Consider the following 18,197-nt stretch of genomic DNA (forward strand, 5'->3'; position numbering starts at 1 on the left):
GAAAACCTTGGGTGGAAAGAGAGCTTGATGATGATTTTTGATATTTTTCTGTGTTTGCCTGCGTCAGCCTGGCACTGCTGTGTCCTCTCTGACCTAGATTTCCCTGCTGTCCCCTGGGCGTTAGATTTGATCCTGATTTATGGCCAGTAATGCCTTGTCTTCAGACTCTATTTGTTGGCTCCCAGGGCCTCGTACTTCCTTCCCTGGTGACAGTTTTTATGCAGGTGTAACTCTTGTACCTTTGGTGGAGTCACTCCTGATTTACCCCAGCCTGCAGTGCCTGACAGCTGGTTTTCTCCCTGAATTACTGTGCCTGACACATCACTGTAGGTGTTAGGCATTGTCACAAAATTAATTTTCCTCTCTAGAGCCCTCAGTGATTTCAGCTGAACCTCTTTGCAATTGTGGCTCTGTCTCCCTGGAAGATTCATGCAGCTGGAGTGGATTCAGCCTTGGGGGCTGGGGAGCCAAGTCCAAGTGCAAGACAACCCTTTTTGCCTTTTCTCTCATTTTTATACATGGCTTTCCATGAAATTTCCACAATTTGTTGTGGTCAGGTACAAGAGGCATAGAGAGAATTCAGCAGTCCCTCCAGATGTGTATCAGATTCTTATTAAAAACCTTTTATTTCAGCAAAGCTCCTCTCCAGCACTGGGTTTTCCCTCACTGTAGAAGAGCCTGGAGCTGCAGGGCAGTGATTTCTGTCCCAGGGTTACCTCAGCATCAAAAGCATCTGGCTTTGGAATTTCTCCCTTTTCCAGGCTGAGTTGGAATCTGTGGCTCTGTGGCTGGGGATTGACTTGGAGCAATCATGAAAAGCTGAATTTAAAAGGAACTGGGACCCAGCAAAGGTGGGGCTGGATGGGTTGAAGGTGCCTGAGAAGGGAATTATAGGGATGGAATCTGCCCAGGAGAGAAGGTGTTTCTGCAGGGGAGATTGGAGGACAACCTGGTCTGCTCTAGGGGTAAAAGCAGTGAGCAGCTGAATTTCCTGAATCATGCTGGAAATGGGATTTCAGTATGTTAAAACTTAAAAGAAGAATGAGACTTAGCCAAACACATCCAGATTTTGTGAGATGCTTTGGAGTCTATTGCTCTAAAGGGAGTTGGGCCCCATTTCAGGTAATGGAAAAGCATGATTTAGGTGCTAATTCACTTAGTGCTTGGAGTATTTTTGTCGTGGAGCTCAGTGAAGTTTTATCATTCCAGGGAAAATGTGACTGTGATGAAATAAGAAAGAATTAATCTTATAAGTGGACTTTAATTATGCTCAGGAAATTGCATTTGAAGGTATTTTAGGTAGTATCATGGTGTCATTGAAACCTATCAACCAGTCATCTTACTATCACTGGAGTGAAAACCTTTTTACAAGAACCAGATTTTTGTTAACTCACTAAATGATCTTTATCTACATATATATATATATATATTCTTTTTAAGTAATGCTGGACATCTAGCAGCATTTGCAAATTTGTGCACGTTTCAAACTGTTCTTGTGCTTTCTCAGGCCTCCTTTTAAAATGCTCTGTATTTTTCATGCTGTCCAGAGTGCTGTGGAGAGCTGTCACAGATCTTATGCCAGGGTTTTACTGCCAGGTCAAATTGGAGCTCTCTGGGACAATTTATTGAAGCAGAAAGCCCCGAGGGCAGCTGGGGGTGGGAAGTGCTGAATCATTTAGGATAGGTTCACTTTGCACACTGATGGTTGGCTTTGGGGCACCTCCCCTGCCTGGTGCTGTGAGCCCTGGAGTGCTCTGGATGTCCACGGGAGCTGAGGGTCTTCAGCATCACCAAACCTGGCAGCTCTGCTCCCCTGTTTGACTTGGCTTGGTCTGGGGTACACCACAACACCCTCAGCAGCAGCAAAAAGTGGACCCTGGTGTCTTTTTGGAGAGGCACTGACAGGGAAACAACAGCTGCTGTGCTGCAGCACCTGTGGCCAAAAAAACAATGCTGTTAATATCCTGCTGGGATGGAGTGGACCATCTCAATCTTATTAAAAGCTCAGCAGTGTTTCCTATACATCCCACCCACAGATGAGGCTGTAGCACTCCAGAGCAGAGCCAGGACCTGATCCATGCCTGCCCAGCTGTTGGAAGAAACCAGAAGCTGGCTGGGGCAACAGGAAAAGCCCTCAGGCAGGTCCTAGGGGAGAACCATAACGTGGTGGTGACCTGCCACCAGCTGCTGAGGAGAGTTTCTCAACCAGGCAGGCTGATGCTCCCAAAAGTGTTAGGGCCTCTAAGGGTTGGATCCTGAAAGGGATTTGTTCCCTGCTCCAGTTTCTCTTCTTACAAGAAGGTGGGGAATTGATGAAGGTTGCTGATCCTCAGCAGCCAAGGTTTCTGGGGGCTGGGATCCCAGCTGACCCCCTTTCCCCCATGTATTTATCATGCAGAGGACTGAGATTGGGTATCCCTGGGTCTGGAAGCTGCAAGGCCTGTTTACAGCTAAAGCTGTGGGAAAGTGATGCAACTCCAGCTGGGAGGCTGTAGTAACTCATATCTTCTGCAAAATGACCTGGAGGAGAGGTTTTACATACATCTAATCTTATCATTAACTTATTTAGGACTTGCTTCCATCTTAGTGGGGGGATGAATCAGAAGTCACTCCAATGAAATCACTTGAGTAATCTGAGTGTCAATAGGATTGAGCCTGTTTTTTCCATGCTGTCCTCTTGCCCTCCTACCTGTGCAGGAGCCAGAACCCGCCATGGCAATGTTTCCTCTGGTGGCTGTGAGATCTGGAGGGGAAGGATGGTGTCCTGATCTAGGGCAAATCTGGGAGAAAACTTCCAAAAGAGGACCCCTCCAGAAAGCAAACCCACACAGCTCGTCCCCCCAGCTGGGTCGGGAAGGATTCCTCAGAGAGAAGTGGAAAGAACCTGTTTATTTAACAGGCACAGCACCCCCAGCACACAAAATGAACAATACTGGGTGACACCACTCTGTCACCTCTCTGAAAAAGATGACAAATTCAGAAAGTCTCTCTGGGGGTGGTGGCTCTGTTCTCAGTCCCTCCGGCCTGGGGCAGCTGCTGCCCAGAGCAGGCCCCGCCAGGCCCCAGGGTGCAAACTCTCGGTGTTTGCCAGGCCCCAGTCCGGAGCAGGCCCGAGTGGTTCCAAAAAGGGAAAGGAGAAACAGTCCAGGAAAAATTTGGACTGCTTAGCTAAACTAACTAATGAGCAGAAGCAAAAAGCAAGAGCAAAGAAGGAGCAAAGCAGAAGCAAAGAGCAAAGCGAAAAGCCCAGCAAAAAGCAAAAGCAGCACCATGTACTGCCCTGGTAAAAGCAGTGAGCAGCTGAATTTCCTGAATCATGCTGGAAATGGGATTTCAGTATGTTAAAACTTAAAAGAAGAATGAGACTTAGCCAAACACATCCAGATTTTGTGAGATGCTTTGGAGTCTATTGCTCTAAAGGGAGTTGGGCCCCATTTCAGGTAATGGAAAAGCATGATTTAGGTGCTAATTCACTTAGTGCTTGGAGTATTTTTGTCGTGGAGCTCAGTGAAGTTTTATCATTCCAGGGAAAATGTGACTGTGATGAAATAAGAAAGAATTAATCTTATAAGTGGACTTTAATTATGCTCAGGAAATTGCATTTGAAGGTATTTTAGGTAGTATCATGGTGTCATTGAAACCTATCAACCAGTCATCTTACTATCACTGGAGTGAAAACCTTTTTACAAGAACCAGATTTTTGTTAACTCACTAAATGATCTTTATCTACATATATATATATATATATTCTTTTTAAGTAATGCTGGACATCTAGCAGCATTTGCAAATTTGTGCACGTTTCAAACTGTTCTTGTGCTTTCTCAGGCCTCCTTTTAAAATGCTCTGTATTTTTCATGCTGTCCAGAGTGCTGTGGAGAGCTGTCACAGATCTTATGCCAGGGTTTTACTGCCAGGTCAAATTGGAGCTCTCTGGGACAATTTATTGAAGCAGAAAGCCCCGAGGGCAGCTGGGGGTGGGAAGTGCTGAATCATTTAGGATAGGTTCACTTTGCACACTGATGGTTGGCTTTGGGGCACCTCCCCTGCCTGGTGCTGTGAGCCCTGGAGTGCTCTGGATGTCCACGGGAGCTGAGGGTCTTCAGCATCACCAAACCTGGCAGCTCTGCTCCCCTGTTTGACTTGGCTTGGTCTGGGGTACACCACAACACCCTCAGCAGCAGCAAAAAGTGGACCCTGGTGTCTTTTTGGAGAGGCACTGACAGGGAAACAACAGCTGCTGTGCTGCAGCACCTGTGGCCAAAAAAACAATGCTGTTAATATCCTGCTGGGATGGAGTGGACCATCTCAATCTTATTAAAAGCTCAGCAGTGTTTCCTATACATCCCACCCACAGATGAGGCTGTAGCACTCCAGAGCAGAGCCAGGACCTGATCCATGCCTGCCCAGCTGTTGGAAGAAACCAGAAGCTGGTTGGGGCAACAGGAAAAGCCCTCAGGCAGGTCCTAGGGGAGAACCATAACGTGGTGGTGACCTGCCACCAGCTGCTGAGGAGAGTTTCTCAACCAGGCAGGCTGATGCTCCCAAAAGTGTTAGGGCCTCTAAGGGTTGGATCCTGAAAGGGATTTGTTCCCTGCTCCAGTTTCTCTTCTTACAAGAAGGTGGGGAATTGATGAAGGTTGCTGATCCTCAGCAGCCAAGGTTTCTGGGGGCTGGGATCCCAGCTGACCCCCTTTCCCCCATGTATTTATCATGCAGAGGACTGAGATTGGGTATCCCTGGGTCTGGAAGCTGCAAGGCCTGTTTACAGCTAAAGCTGTGGGAAAGTGATGCAACTCCAGCTGGGAGGCTGTAGTAACTCATATCTTCTGCAAAATGACCTGGAGGAGAGGTTTTACATACACCTAATCTTATCATTAACTTATTTAGGACTTGCTTCCATCTTAGGGGGGGGATGAATCAGAAGTCACTCCAATGAAATCACTTGAGTAATCTGAGTGTCAATAGGATTGAGCCTGTTTTTTCCATGCTGTCCTCTTGCCCTCCTACCTGTGCAGGAGCCAGAACCCGCCATGGCAATGTTTCCTCTGGTGGCTGTGAGATCTGGAGGGGAAGGATGGTGTCCTGATCTAGGGCAAATCTGGGAGAAAACTTCCAAAAGAGGACCCCTCCAGAAAGCAAACCCACACAGCTCGTCCCCCCAGCTGGGTCGGGAAGGATTCCTCAGAGAGAAGTGGAAAGAACCTGTTTATTTAACAGGCACAGCACCCCCCAGCACACAAAATGAACAATACTGGGTGACACCACTCTGTCACCTCTCTGAAAAAGATGACAAATTCAGAAAGTCTCTCTGGGGGTGGTGGCTCTGTTCTCAGTCCCTCCGGCCTGGGGCAGCTGCTGCCCAGAGCAGGCCCCGCCAGGCCCCAGGGTGCAAACTCTCGGTGTTTGCCAGGCCCCAGTCCGGAGCAGGCCCGAGTGGTTCCAAAAAAAAGGAAAGGAAAAACTGTCCAGGTAAAAATTTGGTCTACTTAGCTAAACTAACTAATGAGCAGAAGCAAAAAGCAAGAGCAAAGAAGGAGAAAAGCAGAAGCAAAGAGCAAAGCGAAAAGCCCAGCAAAAAGCAAAAGCAGCACCATGTACTGCCCTGTCTGTGTGTCCCACCAGCTGTGGAGGAGCAGCTGATAACAAAACCAAAACAAAACTTTCACTCTTCAGAGCCAGTCTTGAAGGCACAGAACATAATATCCAGCATAAACAGAGCACACGAATGGGGATTCAAGCATCATCATGTCACCCTAGGACAGATGGGTAACCTGCACACCTGAGGCACTGACTCCCTGCTGTCCCCAGGAGCTGAGGCACGGGCTGCCAGCAGCTGGAGGCAGCGAGGAGCCACCTTCCTGCTGCTCTCTGTGTCCCCAGCACATTCAGGACCATGCAGAGAACCACAGGAGCAATAACAGTATAGGGTCAGGTACCCTCTTGAACCATCCTGTTAAAAACGAGAGCAAGCTCCCGGTACTAAAGTGATTTCAGCATTTATGATAAGAAAAAGAAAGGCCTAAAGCAAGGGAGCCCGCTGGCCGAGCAGGAGCGTTCCCGTTGAGGATGCTGCAGAGCCAGTGCTGGATCTCCTTGAACAGCGATGTCCTGATGTCCCAGATGGAGCAACATGGATTCAGTGGGTCGGAAGCCCCTTGTTATCCTGATTTTTGTCCCTTTGGATTGGTTTCTTTTTGGATCCTTCATTTGCATGAAGGTTTAAGGCGCTTGATTGGCCCATTACAGTTCTGTCCAGGCTGGCTCGTGGTGCACTTTCCTTAGGTGTGTTATGGTACCTTGAGTACCGTATTTCTTACAACTCCCCTTTTAACCCCTTTTACAATATAATAACCAAACTAACAATACATACTTAACGATCTATCAACTATTTTACAACAGTTTCTAACCTATTTTTAACAATCCGGTTTTCCTGAGGCACCCATTGTGCAAATGAGTCCCCAAAAGACTCTCGGGGTGTGGCCGTCCGTGTCTGCCAATGCCATTTGTGGGGATGTATCTGTGCTGCAGACAGAATGGTGAGAGTTCTGGAGGAAAGGAAGTTGCCAACCTGTAAAGTGGGTTTGGGAATCCCAAGCTAAAACAAAGAGCACCATCTCCTGGCAGCTGGGAATAGCTGGCACTGGTTGCAGGGATGCACGCCCTGCTGCAGCTCTCCTGCAGGCAGCTTTCTGCTCTGTCTGTCTAGCCCAGAGCATCTGGAGGTGGGATAGCTCAGGGCTGACAGCTCCAGCCTGTTATAGTAACCTTCTGGAGCCAGGTCTAATAAGCTCTTGGAAGCCTATAACACCCTCAAGATAGCTCAGCTACCCTTGGAGGCATAAAAATCAGCAGGATGACTTCTGTTGCAGCATTGGAAACAAAAAGGTTTAATAAAAGGCAAAATAACAAACAGAAAAACCGAGCCAGGTGCTAGATGTTCTTGCTCCAGGTAAAACACTTTGCAAAAGCAGTTAGTTTCTTTGTTCACGTCCTTTTCTAGTTAACTGCCCAGGCAGGACTTATTGGCTTCTGTCCAATTAGCTATTCTTAAGTTTGAGGTGAAGTCCCCAAGGTCCTGTGAGGTGGCTTTTCACCTAATGGATGAGAGAAACTTCTGGGCTTCTTTCCTTTTTAGGAGGACAAAGGGTAGTTTTGCCACTCTGTCAACAAGGGGCACATTCCTACACCAGACACTGAAAAAGGCAAATCCAGGGGACACTCGGAGCTGATCCAGTGGTGTTATCCACAGCACAGTGGTGCCTCTGTGAGCATCTCAGCTCTTTGAGCTCTCAGCCATTTGGGTTTCAAGCTCTGCTCGAGTTGGAGCACAATTGCTAAAGTGTTTTTGAGTTTTGTATGGATATTGAAGTGTTTGGGGTTAGAAAATTCATGCAGAAGGGTCTTGTAGAACTGAGAGTGTAACTCCCAAGTGGTGCACTCAAATATCCCTGAGGGTGGCCAGATCCTTCTGAAGCAGTGCATGATTTGGGCTGGGGTTGAGTGATGCCTCTGCCACTGGTGCAAGCTGCCCTTGCCACTGCCAGGAAGGTACTAGTGAAAGACATTGGAAAATCTGGAGTTTCCTGAGGTTTGGGGTGAATTTGAAATCAAGCAGAGAGGGAAGAACAGCTTGGTCTGGATCCAAGAAAATGGTATGCTTTGAATTTGGAGACAGACTTGGGACTGCTGTTCTGTCTGGGTATGGGAAAGAGGAGTGGAAAAGTGATGTAAGACTGACCATCTGCATAATGATGTGTATGGATACAGAAGAGAATGCAGTAAGACATTATGAGTTTTAAAAAGGAAAGTAACTGAGTTGGGGGACTAAAAGGATGCAATGAAACATCATGTATCAAGGTCAAAAACCAGGAAAAATTATTTCCCTTTTTTTCCCCTCATTTTTAAGTGTGAGGAATAAAAAGAAGCCAAGGTCAAGGAAAGGCTTTTTACTAGTGGCTGATGACAAAATTGTAAATCTGATACAGAAAAGAGAGGCAGGACTGTTTAATCACTAATTTTGTTGTGCATTTGGAAGAAAGCAGGAAGATACATTTTCCTAGTGGTCATGCTGAGTGATAAAAATGAAATTGTATCTCTAGTTGATTAATTACTGTACTGAAATCAGACAGGGTGGACATGGGAGAGAGCTGGGAAGAAGCTCCCTGCTTCTGGGAGCTTTCATCCCTGCAGCCTGGGAGCAGCCAGTAATGACTCCTGAAGCTCAATATCCAAAGCAAAAAGTCAGAGCCAGCTATTTAAAAGACTTACAGGAAGTTGCTGGAAGCTGCTTGCTCCCACTGTTCTGCTTTTTTCTGAAAAGGTCACTGAAACCTTGATTCCTCCCATTGCAACCAAAAAGATTTTGTCTTCTCTGCACAGCTCCAGGCTGTAAAAGCTGCATCACCTAATTAAAGATCAGTTCTCCCCTCTCTTCTGGAAAGTTATTAATTTTGAGCAAATCAGTGACATGCAATAAATACGGAACCTTGCATTGAGGGGTTGCCAGCTTTGGGGAACTGAAATTTCACATCACAGAATCATGGAATGGTTTGAGTTGAAAGGGACCTTAAAGCTCATCTTGCTCCAACCCTCCGCTGTGGTCAGGGACACCTTCCACTAGACCAGTTCCCTCAAATGTCACTCTGTCTGTGCCAGTGAAGATCACCAGAGCTGCATGTGGAGCTTGACAGGTTAATATGAAATAAGGTTTATTAAATTTTCTTGAAAGTTGAGCACAATATTCTGAAGTGATCAATTTTAATAAGGCAAAGAATACTCTAGTTGGGGTGAAAAAGGAATTGCTTTTATTTAAATCTGCTCTTTTTCTTGCCTGTGATCCTCAGCTAACTTCTTGTTCCTTGTTCCAGTGTGCTGCAGCAGAGCAGCTTGCCTTGATCCAAATTGGTCTTGAGCTGCCTTTCTTAAATTAAGAGCTACTCTGCATGGAACTAATGATTTCTAAATTATTTCCTGTATCAATTGCTAAATAGCTCTAAATCCAGTTCCACAGGAGAGGATTTCTGGAGCATTCACTTATTCTGAGCAAACAAAACAGTCATTTTCCAATTTTTTTTCCTTTGCAGTTGATGAAAACACATGTAACTTGCTGAGCATCTCAGCTGGGCTGGAGTGATTGAATCAGACCCATTACTTCTTAGCTGGTTGCAGGAAGTGAAATTATTTCCCGAGAGCTCATGTTACAAGAAAGCACAACTGCTGCTCTCAAGAGCTGAATAGCTTTCCTTCACCTGAATTGGCAGGCAAGTTTTGGACAGTTTTGAGTGAAATCCAGATTAAAAAACCCCCAACCTTTGTAACAAGGGTAAATTCAGACCTGCTACTGTCATCTGTTATCGGTGCTATTCAAGGCTTCTCCTTCCCACGGATATTGAAACAAATAAACTTAAATTCAGAGAGGGCATTGCTTAATCACCAGGCTCTGAGCACGCTATTCTTCAGCAAAAATCTGCTCAGCTATTATCAGTTTCCATCTCTTTAATAGCCAGTCTAATAGCTGAGAGATTCACACTTCCCAAATGAGAGGCAGTTTTGGCAACGGCTTTAAATCAATCCCAGTGGAAATAGGGAGTTACATTAAATCCTATTAATTAGGCAATTTCAGCTGTCTTCAGTGCTTTTGACTCTGCTGTCGCCTTGAGAGTTAGGATCCCCATATGTCCTGCTAATGTGAACCTTCCCTTTGCTCACATACCCTGTAACCCTCTCTCCTCCTCAACCCCAGCAGGAAATGCATTTTCTGGTTTCATTTCTATTTGCAAAGCTGCTGCAGGGTAAAAACAAAAAGGATTGTGATTGACAGTGATTCCATTCTAACTCATCTCCTCTGTTAGCATCTGCTACAGTACTGGGTTTGTACTGCTTGAAAATATGATGTTTGAAAATGTGATGTTTGTGTCAATGACTATTTCAGGGTTATTTTTCTTTCTGCTGAGGAATAACCTAAAGAATAGGATGGTATTTTCTCAACCTCTCTTTATCACCGTGAGCTCACTTTATCACTTCTGTGAGCTGCTCAGGCTATAACTCCTGCTATGAAGCACCTGACACAAATGCATTAGAAACCTTTTCACTGCTCTATTGATCAGCATTGCTAAGAGCTGCAAATGCTTGTGCTTCTGGCTCCCATGTACTGTGGACAAAGCACAAATGAAAGCTGTGAGCAGCATCTGTGAATATTGCTTTGGCAGTGCCTTCAGCCTCCTTCGTCTCTGTTTGCGCTCCCTCTCTCCCAGCAATAGTGGGATGTTTGTAGGAATGGATTTTTGCCCTCTGATGGTGTTGTGACAGTGTATTCCTCGTGAGCAGAAAGTATTCCACAGCTATCTTGAGCTGGTCCACAGCCACTCAGGGTCAGTGGGGATTTTCTAGTGGATTCACTGGGCTTTGGATCAGGTCCAGGAGGCACTGAGGAAGCATTTAGTGAAAGAGCAGCCCTGAAACCCTGTGATTTAGACAGCCACTCACCCAGCACAAACAGTAAATTACAAACAGCAGATACTGGCAGCAACAGGCATGAATAGTCTGTAGTCAGCAATTCACAGTCTGGAATATGTTGGTGTAAACAATGCATCAGATAATTCCAGCTAACCAACACATTTGTGAAAATCCAAGCCTGTTCATGGATAATTTTCAGAAAGGCAAGTTCAGCAAGAAGAGCACTGGCAAGGAATAGAACCTTTCCATTTTTGCTTACTGTTTATTTAGGAATAAACAGTGCTCTGGATATGAGCTCGTTGCAAGGCACTGGATGACCTCAGGTAGAACCTGGGTGTTGGGCAGCCCAGTTTATCCCTTATTCTGCTTTGGTTTCACTGTGGTTTTCCACTTGGGCTTCATTCTCATGTAGCTTTGCTTGGGACTGAGTTATTGGGAGCAGAGAGGATGGGATCTGCCTGCAGCAAGTCACAAAAGCATCTTGCAGCCCTGAGTGAGCTGGCAGGAAAACAGAAGGTGAAATTTGGAGTAGTAAAATATTGTATTTGCTGGGAACGCCCCGACAAAGGCAGGAATGATGAATCTAACTCCATGTTCTCAGAAGGCTAATTTATTACTGTATAATACTATATTATATTAAAGAATACTATACTGTACTAAAGAATACAGAAAGGATACTTACTAAATGCTAAAAAGATAATAATGAAAACTGGTGACTCTTTCCAGAGTCCTGAAACAGCTTGGCCCTGATTGGCCAAAGAGTGAAAACAACTCCCAGCAGAATCCACTGAAACAATCACCTGTGGGTAAACAATCTCCAAACACATTCCACACGAGCAAAACAGAGGAGAAGCAGATGAGATAAGAATTGTTTTCCTTTTTTTTTTTTTTCTGAGGCCTCTCATCTCTCCAGGAGAAAAATCCTGGGCAAAGGGATTTTTTCAGAGAATGTGAATGCCACAGTTAAATGTAAAGGTGCATAGATAGAGAGGAGGGAAAAAACCCCAAGTTCACATCTCCACAGTAACCTTCCCTACTCTGAGGCAAGAGCTTGCCAGGATGATAAATATTTCTATGAAAAGTTCTGTGCAGTGCTACACAGCAGTGAGAACACCCAGCTGAAGGCTGGGAATGACTGGGAATGGATGATTTTCCACCTGCTGTCTGCAGCACCCCTTGCTCTGTGCTCTCCTGTGGCAAAGGCTGCTACAAATCCCTGGCTGTGGAGATGGAGCTGCTGCCTGCATTGTGTGTGCAGGAGCAGCTTAGCAGGGAGGACTGCACCCAAAGCCAGGGAGGATGGGGACACAGGAGTAGGTAGCATAGGTAGGCTGAAAAGCAAAGAGTGGTGCTTTGGGTTGCTTTTTTCCCTGTGCTACCAGGTTTCCCCTTGTAATGGGAGGGACATGTTGTTCCCAGCCTAGAGGCAATCCGGGGAAAGAAATTGCTTGTAAGACATCACAACACTGAGCAATGCAGAAATAAGATGAGGGAAATGATCACTCTGCCTTTGTGCAGGGCTTGAGGTGTGTGTGTGTCAAATCCAGTGAGGTTGTGCAGTAAAATAAAGCCTTCAGCTACAACTCTGAAGTATTACAGGGCAGAAAATACTGCTTCAGGGCTCCCTAAATGAGCTGCACATGCCTGATGCATGGAGGGCTGTGGGGAAAAGCAGTTGTGGTGGTGTTTAGAGATGGTATCAGTCTCTGTGTGTGTGAGGGGGAAGGAAATACTCAAATGCAAGTACCTCGGGAGCTTTTGCATAGACATGTTCCAACTTCTGGCTTTGCACCTGCAGCAATGTCCCTTTAGTTTTGTGATGAAATCTGCACTGTGTGTTGTGGTGGTGTTCACAGGGGTCCCAGGACGAGAGAAGAGATGAATCTTGACTCCATGTTTCAGAAGGCTGATTTATTATTTTATGATATATATATTATATTAAAACTATACTAAAAGAATAGAGGAAAGGATTTCATCAGAAGGTTAGCAAGGAAGAGAATGGAATGGAATGATAATAAAACCTTGTGTCTGACCAGACAGTCTGAGCCAGCTGGACTGTGATTGGCCATTAATTAAAAACAACCACATGAGACCAATCAAAGATGCACCGGTTGCATTCCACAGCAGCAGATAATTATCATTTACATTTCGTTTCTGAGGTCTCTCAGCTTTTCAGGAGAAAAAATCCTAGCGAAAGGATTTTTCACAAAATGTGCCTGTGACAGCATGTGGTAGCCCAGGTATGTGTGGAGCAGGTCGGGAGCCTCACATCCCTCGCAGGTGATGGGCAGAGGTTGGAGAAAGCCAGCCAGCTCCTGTGATGCTTCAGCACACGAGGGGTTAACAGGCTGCTCCCTCCCATAGGCAGCAGCTCCTACAGACATTGGCTTTGTTCCTCCTCCTCCTGTTCCCTCAGCCCCCACAGGAATCCTCTCTCTTCCACCTCCCTGGTGGGGGATCTCGCTGTTCCTGTCCTCGAGCTGTGCTTTGTATGGATGCTGCAGAGGGAGAGTGGCCGCTGTTTCTAATTTAATTAGCATTATCCCGAAGAGCTGAGAGCGTGGCAGAGGGAATTAGAGGCATGAAAATGATGCATGGGTTTAACCACCTTCATGCCAGCATGATTTCTAGATGATGCACACGGGCTACGGCTTTCTGAACATGTGGAAATCACTAAATGAGGATGTTGAGTCTCTGCCTTGGTGTTTCACAAATTTAAGGTGGCTACTCTTAAGAGAAAATGTAATCTAAATCTGCTTGCCAACTTGACCTCTCAATTTCTGTCCAGCAGAATTTTTTTTCATAATGAAAAGTTTCCTTAAGATGAAATTTCTCCAGTTCTATGTATTCAAAAAGAAATTTTGGTTTAGTATTGGACATTAGATTTCTTTTAAGCATATGGGATGACAAGCCCCTGGGTTGGATTGTGAGGGATGCTGTGAGGTTGCAACCACAGGAAATTTTTATTTACAGGCTTGGCAAACATTGGCCAGGAATGCTTAGTTACTATCGGGATCCTTCTAGCTATTTTAAGATGGAGCAGCAGCTGGAAGCCTTGTGTGACAGATGTGCCATTATATTGCCCAAAGGCAGAGAAAGAGACAGTCCCCAAGAGCTTGCAAGCAAAGTCAAGTCTGGTTCACAAACCAAATCTAAGCTCAGCAGGGGGTGAGTGTGGCTTTGCAGAAAGCTTGATGCAGAAATCCTGCAGGCACCTGTGTCTCACTGTGCCTGTTTTTTGTGTGTTTGCTTCAGGTGTCACAGGCTCGTCACATCTCTTTGACTACGGCTCCACTGCCAACGGAGGGGACAACTCCTTCTACACCTCCCTGATCTCTGATGTCCACTACACCACCCCGAGGGACTCCACCTATTTCACAGGCATCTACCAGCAGGAGAACACCCCCATTCCCTGCTCAGGCAGCACAGAGGGGTTTAATGCCCTGGGCCATCCTGTTCAAGACGTGACTGGGTTTGAGTCCCGTGGCTTGTTTAGCTCAGACTCGGGAATAGAGATGACTCCTGCAGAGTCTACTGAAGTCGACAAAACCTTAGCAGATCCCATGAAAGTAGAAGCTTACAAATACATGGACATGAGTAGATCAGAAGAAATAAAGTACCAAGAAAAACACGACTCTGACTCAGAAGATGAGAGCCCAGGCCTTAGTGATAAGTACCGGGGAACACCCGTGGGGTCCAGCCATGCCACCGAACCTCCACGGACACCTTCAGAGAGCACAAAGGCAGCCAAGGAACAAGACCTGCTGGAAGACAGAAAGTCTGCGGGTCAGCACAGTCCCTCTGTGGCTACAACCCCTGTCAAGATCACACTCACTGAGACAGAAAGCACCAAGGAAGCTGCCAGCAAAGAGCCGAGCCCGACTCAGCCGGACACCGGCCTGAAGCCGAGCCATGAGGTGGTGCCCACGGTGACGGTGTCAGAGCCTGAGGATGACAGCCCAGGATCTGTCACACCACCCTCCTCTGGCACAGGTAATGCTGGTCTTGGTGCAGGGCACTGAGGGTTTTGCTGCTCAAGAAGTGATTGCAGTTGTACCCTGCACATTGGAGAATTACCGTGGATTTTTGGGGTGAGAGAGGGCATTGACAAGTATCCATGGCAGGAGGTGTTTGTGCTCTCCTCTGGCACCAGTTTGTGTAGCCAAAGTGAAGGGGGAGGCAAACTGTTCTCCCCATCATGGCACACCTCAGGATGGGCTGTCCTTCTGTGTGGAAAGGGATCCAGGCCTGCTGAGCCCAGTCCTTAGGGACCTCTCCTCAGGGGAAGCAGTATCTCTGTGGGCATCACTGGGGTATCTTCATCTAGGCCATGGTTTGAGCTGGATCCTGGTGGTTTGGGGGTCTCTTGGTCACCCTGGCTGCCCTGATTCCCCAAGAGAAATGAGGCATGTGGGATCAGGGCAATGCAGCTGACTGGGTTGATATTATGAAAATTTTAGTGGCTGGCTTAGCATCTCTTTGGCCCTGCAGAAAATAAGGTTAAATTGTTAAAAATCAGTGCTGTTTTCATGACAAAGTGCTGATTTTATAAAGTGCTGAGGAGGGAAATGCTGTCACCTCATTTACAAAGGGAACTAGAGGGACAAAGGGCCAGATTCTTTAAAAGACTCCTGATTGCTCTTGGGGGGTTACCAAAACCCCATGTTTATATATTTTTCCTACTGTCTGATTACTGCAGTAGTCCATAATATTTATTGCCCATTATTCCTATTATACACTGCTAAAATGTAAAAGTAGAATAATCCTTTCAAAAGGACTAAAGTTCTGTGACAGAAAACCAAATTTTTAGACTGAAAATTAAATTTCCCAGATCAAAATCCTTTAACAATGAACATTTGACAAAGAACATCCGCAAGCTGAAACTTCCATTGCTTCAATTTGATTTAGAAGCATTACAAAAAAAAACAACTAGAATTTCCTTAAAATGGCAGTCTGGCACCCACACAAATACCTCTCCTTGGAGGAATATTTGGTTCCTACAGAAAAGTGAGGGAGGATTTGTGCACTTCCACATAGGAAAAGGAGATAGAGTCCACCACACTGTGAATTTATTCTGCCTGCATCAGCCAGAAACTTTAATGAATAGACTTTAGAGCCACATTTTTCTTCTTTTATTTGACTGAGTGAAATCACACACTGCTCCTGAGATGTGCCGCTGTTCATCGATTTACACTTTTTGCTACAAGGTAATTAAGGACTTCAGGCACTGTTACTTATTCAGTCCTGGTGTCTGTTCAAGGCTGCCTTGGGGATGCTGGGTATCCGTATCACATCAAAACTGCTTATCCATCCTATTAAGGAAAGAAGAAGGCATCTCTTTCTAGAGGCTGGCTCCCAAAGGGTGTTTCCTCTGGATTTTCCCTCCTTTCCTGCAGCTGGGAATGTTCCATGCCCCGACCCCACATTCATAAGTGATGAAGAAATTCAAAACCTGCCCTTGCTATTCCCATGCAGTGACCCAGCAAAGTCGTGGCTCCTAGATACCCCTCAAGCATTCTGGCAAAGCTGCCAGCACCCCCTGCTTGGATCAAGACTTTTGAAAACATTTTGCTTTTAATCTCTGGCCCTCATCTTTCTGGGGAAGGAAGATGTGGTCTGTCTCTGTGCTGAAAGGCCCTGGATATTTATCCACCTCCCAGTGCCAGCAGTGAATGTGACACCCTGCTGCTGGCCACAAAGGGCTGTTTTATTCACAAGGTGAATGCCAGGGCTGGGAGGAGCAGGGTGAAGCCCAGGGACAGCGTTGCTGTGTTACCAGGGCTGGAAGTCACATGCCTGCTTGGACTGGTGCCGGGTTCAGTCTGGCTCTGGGAGAAAACCCTCACGTGTTGCTTCCTGCACCCAGAGGAGGATGCAGGAGCTCCCAGTGCACCAGAAAATTCCCAGCATCCAAATGGGAGTGTGGTGTAAGAGCACCAGCACCTGAATCCTGTCTGTGGCCACAATCTGGGGTGCAAAAGGACATTTTTGTGTCATTGTGGGTTGGAAACTTTCCTCCACTCCACTGTGGGAGCCAGCCCTGTGTTCACCTGCAGGCACTGTCCTGTCAGGGACCTCTTCATCAGCATCTGCTGGAGGAAACTTGGGGATTTATTTTCCTGGCGGCTTTCGTGGCTCCTCCCAACCTGCAGTGCCACTTAGTGAGCCCATCACATTAATAATGACTTTTAATTAGGAAATGAACACTCAGGATTCCAGAGGACAAATTTCCATGTGTTCTTGATGGCTGTGTAAATTGTGACTGGGGAATTGCAGTCAGAAAACGCAGACTAGACTGTTAATATTTTTGTTTTGTTTCAAATTTTGGGTGATGAGATAGTCATTATTTTTCTTAATATAGTTCATAATGATATTAATAATTACAGTAGAAAAAAAATAGTTTAATTCTTGAACGCAACAGACCTAAAAGCAGAGAGAATTCACCACTCGCACCCTGAAAAAAAAACCAAACCCCAAATTAATAAAAAACCCCAACTAGTCAACAAAACAAAACAAAGAGAGAGAGAGAGAAAAGTGTCTAATCTGAAATTTTCCACACCTGAAAGTTAAAGTTTGGTAAAGCAGAACGCATGGGTTGTTAGGATCAGCAGAACCCAGCAGCCCATGTGTGTATTTGTCCCCAGAACAGACTGTTGGTGACAGTCTGATGCTGTCATGTGTGTCCTGAGCCCATGCTCCTCTTGACTGAGGATTTTCCTGGTTAAAACCACATTGTTGAGTCACTGGTCAAGCAGTGACCAGCACTGTCTTGTGCCTCAGCTTTTTCTTCAGTCAGTGATGCTTCTTTTATAGGGAGTACCTGCATGGGAGATGCTGTATAAGGTCAAGCTGTTATTGCTGCGAGTCATCCCAGGCAGGGAGACTTTGTGCCTGTGCTCCCAGTTCTCCTAGAGGGAAATGTGCTGCTGTGAAATCTGTTCTGTTGGTTCCTGTTGGAATTTTGGTTATTGAGAACTTTAGATTTTTTTATGTTGAGAGGTATTGAGAATATTGCATTTGATTTGAGGTTATGGAGAAAGTTTTTTGAATTGAATGACAGAATGAATATTATAGGTGTGTAGTTTGAATAGAAGTGTGTAATATTATATAGTAGAAAATAAGCATATATATATGCTATACTATATATATAACTATATATAGTTATATACTATAACTATAGTTATAGTTAAACCATATATAGTTAAACTATATAGTAGAAAACTTAGAGTTTAAGGTTTTAGAATATAGTCATATATATAAAGTAAGATGGAGCTTTTAGGGTAGAGGTTAGTTTTTTGTGGGTTTTTAAAAATAGATTTGGGTATTATTGTATAATTAGATAAAAAATTAATATTGATTACATTATATATTATATATAATTATATAGTTTTATATTAGATATAATATATATTTTTATTATTATTAAGTAATTGTATAATTATAGTGTGAAAAACGCCAATCACTTTTTTTTAAATGTTAAAAGTTTAATAGTAATGAAATTGTTATAAAAATAGTAATATAATTAGAGTAATAAAAATTTGAACAATTTGGATTAGGACAATATGAGACAATAGAAACAAAGAGTTAGGGACAGTCTGGGTACCTTTTCTGGGCAAAATAAGCCTGAAAAAGGACCCACGTTAGCAGAGGATTAACCCTTAAAACCAGTAGCCTGTTGCATATTCATACATCTCATACATGATGCATAAATTCCATTCAAACACAGGATTCTGTCTGGTCAG

The 18,197-nt window shown here is 45.1% G+C and overlaps 1 protein-coding gene across 1 annotated transcript in view; it reads left to right on the top strand.

Annotated features, from left to right (window-relative positions):
- The window catches only part of RTN1 (reticulon 1), a 94,519-nt gene that overhangs the window by 70,913 nt on the left and 5,409 nt on the right, over positions 1-18,197 (top strand). Inside the window, exons 2-3 of the mRNA XM_031066199.1 lie at positions 13,711-14,448; positions 18,182-18,192. Of these exons, the coding sequence (XP_030922059.1) occupies positions 13,711-14,448; positions 18,182-18,192 (749 nt within the window). The remainder of the gene's footprint in view (positions 1-13,710; positions 14,449-18,181; positions 18,193-18,197) is intronic.

The sequence above is a fragment of the Geospiza fortis genome, unplaced genomic scaffold (genome assembly GCF_000277835.1).
Source record: "Geospiza fortis unplaced genomic scaffold, GeoFor_1.0 scaffold23, whole genome shotgun sequence".
NCBI lineage: Eukaryota > Metazoa > Chordata > Aves > Passeriformes > Thraupidae > Geospiza > Geospiza fortis.